The 4,194-nt window shown below is 38.1% G+C and overlaps 1 protein-coding gene across 1 annotated transcript; it reads right to left on the bottom strand.

The window, feature by feature from the left end:
* Window positions 1–399: 399 nt before the first annotated feature.
* LOC124642190 (ecdysone oxidase-like) lies at window positions 400–3,341 on the bottom strand. The gene is made up of 3 exons (XM_047180502.1): window positions 3,230–3,341; window positions 2,647–2,780; window positions 400–1,872 (listed from the first exon to the last, which is right to left on the bottom strand). Exons 1-3 carry the CDS (start codon window positions 3,339–3,341, stop codon window positions 400–402), a joined length of 1,719 nt encoding a protein of 572 aa, XP_047036458.1.
* Between the last annotated feature and the right edge of the window lie 853 nt (window positions 3,342–4,194).

Below are 4,194 nucleotides of genomic sequence, written 5' to 3'. Positions count from 1 at the left end.
AAAAATAAAAGTAGATAAAACTTCGTAATGACTACGACTTGTTACCTACTTACATTTAACTACAAAGAACTGTCTATGACTACTACTATCGTTACATAACTGGAAAACTCACTAACTCACTAAGCAGAACCTATCTGTCGGTGGTTTCACCCGCATCCCGTGGGAATTACTTCACGAACCCGTATAAAAAGTAGCCTTTAACCTACTTGGATAAATGGGCCATCTAACATTGGAAAGATTTTATAAATTGGACCAGCAATTCCAAAGAATAACGCGCTTAACCAAACAAACAAACTCTTCAACATTATAATATTAGTATTTACGATACTCACTCATCAAAAGACAAAGAAAGGGAAAAGGTATCAAAAGAAAAAAAAATACTGTGTAAATCAACTTCATTTAATACGAACTAAAACGATATTCTTCAAACAAAATATCCACAAGCTTCTGAGCGATGATAGAAACAGTTCCTTGAACGGTCGCACCCACTATTTCTGGCATTACACTGGCATCAGCTACCCTCAAATTCTTCACTCCTAAAACCCTCAGCTTCGAATCTACCACAGATCCCATTGCACAAGTACCTACGTAATTATGTAATGTTGTAGCCATTCCCAGGACATAGCATTTCCAGTAACTATCAGTTCCTGGCTTCAGACCCTTGCAAGATTCTAACTGAGGATCCACAAATTCTGCATCAAGGCTCTTATAATATGTAGTGTCTACTATCCTGTTGTAATGTTTCAAGTATTTAGCATGACGCTCAATATCTCTAGGGTTAGAATAATAATTAGGGATGATTATTGGCTTATCTTCAGGATTGGTAGTATTAAGAAGAACTTCTCCACGAGATTCAGCATACAAAAGATGATGAGTAACAAAATGCACCTGTCTACCAGAAAGGGCCTTATTAAAGTTGTCACATATAGAATTTTTGAAGCTAAATACAGAACTGCAGACTTGTAAAAAGAATCTTGGATCGACGATTAACCCACTAAGGATTTGGTAGTCTGCACGTTTTTGACATTCGTGCATGGCTATGCGACCTTCCATTACAGCTACGGGGAACTCATGGGGATTAATTGGGAGTACAGAATCTGCTATACCCATTTCGTACACCATAACATTGGTGGGATTATCTTGGAAATTTTGTCCAACTGGCAGATTGGAAATGACTTTGATTTTCTTGCTCTCTAAATGTTGTTTAGGTCCAATACCAGAAAGCATAAGCAATTGAGGGGACTTAATAGCTCCGGCAGAAATAATGATTTCTCTTCTTGCATGAATTGTTATTTTCTTCTTATCGTGTGTAAGAACTTGTACTGCTACAGCGCGTTTGTTTCCATCAAAAATAATTTTCGTAGCTACAGAGTTGTACATGACTTTCAAATTCGGGTTATCCCTTTCGGGACTTAGAAATGCGTAGGCAGTACTTTGTCTGATACCCTGACCAATAGTGAAGTAAGTATTGGTATACCCTAGTGGGTTCATTGCATTGATATCGTTCAGAACTTTGTGTCCCATTTCCCTGTATGCTTGGAAGAATCCATCGTTCAAGCTCTTATGGTATTTCTTAATACGCATTTTGCCTTCAGTACCATGGAAGAAGACATCAGGTGAGTTAAGAATTGTTGGGTCAGTGACCTTTTCCGTTCTTTTGATGAGTGGGCAGAGGTTTTTCATGGTCCAGGAGCTGTCATTGGTTAGAGAGGCCCATTTGTTATAGTCCTCTGGGTTTCCAATGCCATAGATCATGTAGTCTACTTGAGAGGAGCCACCGAGTACCCTGCCCTGTTGTAATGTTGAGTGAGACGATGTTGTGAAATTCCAATCGAATTTTGAGTTCTTCAGTAGTGGAAATAGGCCTGGTTGCTGAAAGCAAAAGAAAAACAATTTTATACTGATAGATAGGCATAATATTATGTTTTATTCTGGAAAATATAATTATATTTCTGGTAGAAGTTATGAAGTATTTAAAAGTTCATCATCATCATCATCAGCCTATCGCAGTCCACTGCTGGACATAGGCCTCTCCAAGTGCACGCCACTGAGATCGATTTTCGGCTTCTCGCATCCAGCTCCTGCCAGCCGTCTTGCGCAAGTCATCACTCCACCGTGCCTGAGGACGTCCTACACTACGTTTGCCGAGGCGTGGTCTCCACTCTAGAACTCTTTTACCCCAACGGTTATCGGTTCTTCGGCTAATATGGCCAGCCCACTGCCACTTCAGCTTGCTGATTCGGTGGGCTATGTCGATGACCTTGGTCCTCTGACGGATTACCTCATTTCTGATGCGATCCCTCAGAGAAATGACGAGCATAGCCCTTTCCATAGCCCGCTGAGAGACTTTAAACTTGTGAACCAGCCGTACCGACAGTGTCCACGTTTCGGCTCCGTAAGTCATGACAGGTAGGACGCACTGATTGAAGACTTTTGTCTTCAATTTAAAAGTTACTGCCAATAAAATAACAATTAGTTTTTGTTAGGTATATGATCGGCAAGTGGACTAATTAGCTGTAAAAATAATTTCCTATGAAATAAAGTTCCCTCGAGATCAAAGCATTAGGGTATTTTGTAAGTTTTCCCGGTAGGGTACTGCAAAGCTAAATAAACTTAAAAAGTTTTCATATAAATTAAAATAGTTACCGTAGTTTCAAATTCGCCCATACCACCGGCTTCGATGACAATAACGCTGATGTTCTTTTGTTTAACCAAATAACTTGCGATCAAACTTCCAGCGGTACCACCACCAACGATTATGAAATCAGCATAAGATCCATCTGTAAAAACAAATGAGTGTTGACTTTGATGTTTCTCTGTTTCAAATGCGAGTTATGGATTTCACTTTAATTATAACAAGGCTATAATTTTATGCATCTAGAGAGTTGTACTATCTACATGCCAAATTTGATTTATGTGTGCTGTGATGTTTTGCCGTTTAAAGTTATAAACAGACTTACAAATAAGTCACATTCGTATTTTTCAATATTTTTTACGCTACCACTTAAGTACATAATTTAGCACTGGCCTGTAAACATACACAGATCTTAGACAATTTTGAAAGTTTAGTTGCCTCGAATAGGCCATCCATCTATTCGCTATTAACTTAAAAACTACTAGGCAGATATTCATTGGTCTATCGCCAATAGAAAGAGGAATCCATATCGAAGATATACATATGATATTGGGGTAGGTCGCTAATATAAAAAATATTAAAATTAATGATTACCTTGTACAGTGACCTCTGGTGGCCATAGATATGTTGTCAGCTGAAGAAATGTCAGCAGTTTCAGAATATTCTGTGCCTTAGCTATGTTTGCTAAAATTGTTGCTGTATCCATTTTTATTGAAGAAGATTTACAACATCAATGAGTGAACTCTGAAAAAAAATATGGAGAGGGAATAAACGATTACAGAATTCAAAATTCAGGTTTCCTCAAGACGTTTTCCTTCACCTTTTCTCAGTTTTTGGTATTCAATATATAGTTAGAAAGTACATATTATAATTTAGAAATGTCGCGTTGGTAGTTGCTTGTGCTGGAATCGAACCCAGACACTTGTAGGCACTTGCCTACCACGACACTAAACTCACTTTACTTAACACGGAGTAGATATAATTGGTTAGAATACTTTTAACGACTGAAGACTTACCTTTCCCAACGTAGAATGAAAATTCGTAAAAAAACTCCAGTTAATATAGGAAACTTCACTTCTAATTTTATACAAAAAGAAAAGAAAAAAACAATTTTCAAGTTGAAGGCAATTTAAATATTAATTAGTTTCTCTTAGATAACAGTGTAAGGCTATGTACACACTACAGTTTACGCCTTTAAAATATATCAAGTTGAAAGAAAGAAATCAGCCAATTGCGCAGAACATTATAGTGCACAAGCATTAGCACAGACAGGTGCACTCACTATTCTCTCACTCTCATAACCCGATGGGACGGCAATCCGACACGACCAGAAAGAGATCAGGCGCAGGACCGACATTAACGTGCTCTCCGATGCACGGGTGTATCAATCACCAACTTCCAGTCTACGGGCTGTTTTATGAAAAATCCTTAGACCTTACGAAGCTATTTCGGCCAGACTATTAGTTGGGCTAGAAAGTACTAGACCAACAAGAACTTACCAAAAGGTTAATTAATACACAGATGGATGGAAATAACGTTTTTTTTTTTTGTAACAATGT

The sequence above is a fragment of the Helicoverpa zea genome, chromosome 24 (genome assembly GCF_022581195.2).
Source record: "Helicoverpa zea isolate HzStark_Cry1AcR chromosome 24, ilHelZeax1.1, whole genome shotgun sequence".
NCBI lineage: Eukaryota > Metazoa > Arthropoda > Insecta > Lepidoptera > Noctuidae > Helicoverpa > Helicoverpa zea.
The sequence above is the reverse complement of the archived record's forward strand: the minus strand, read 5'-3'. Positions and strand labels throughout refer to the sequence as shown.

Coding starts and splice junctions, on each gene's coding strand:
- LOC124642190 (XM_047180502.1), bottom strand. CDS start 3,341: ATGGATACAGCAACAATTTTAGCAAACATAGCTAAGGCACAGAATATT. Junction 2,781..3,229: donor ACCAGAGGTCACTGTACAAG/GTAATCATTAAT, acceptor TTGTTTTTACAG/ATGGATCTTATGCTGATTTC. Junction 1,873..2,646: donor TGGGCGAATTTGAAACTACG/GTAACTATTTTA, acceptor TTTTGCTTTCAG/CAACCAGGCCTATTTCCACT.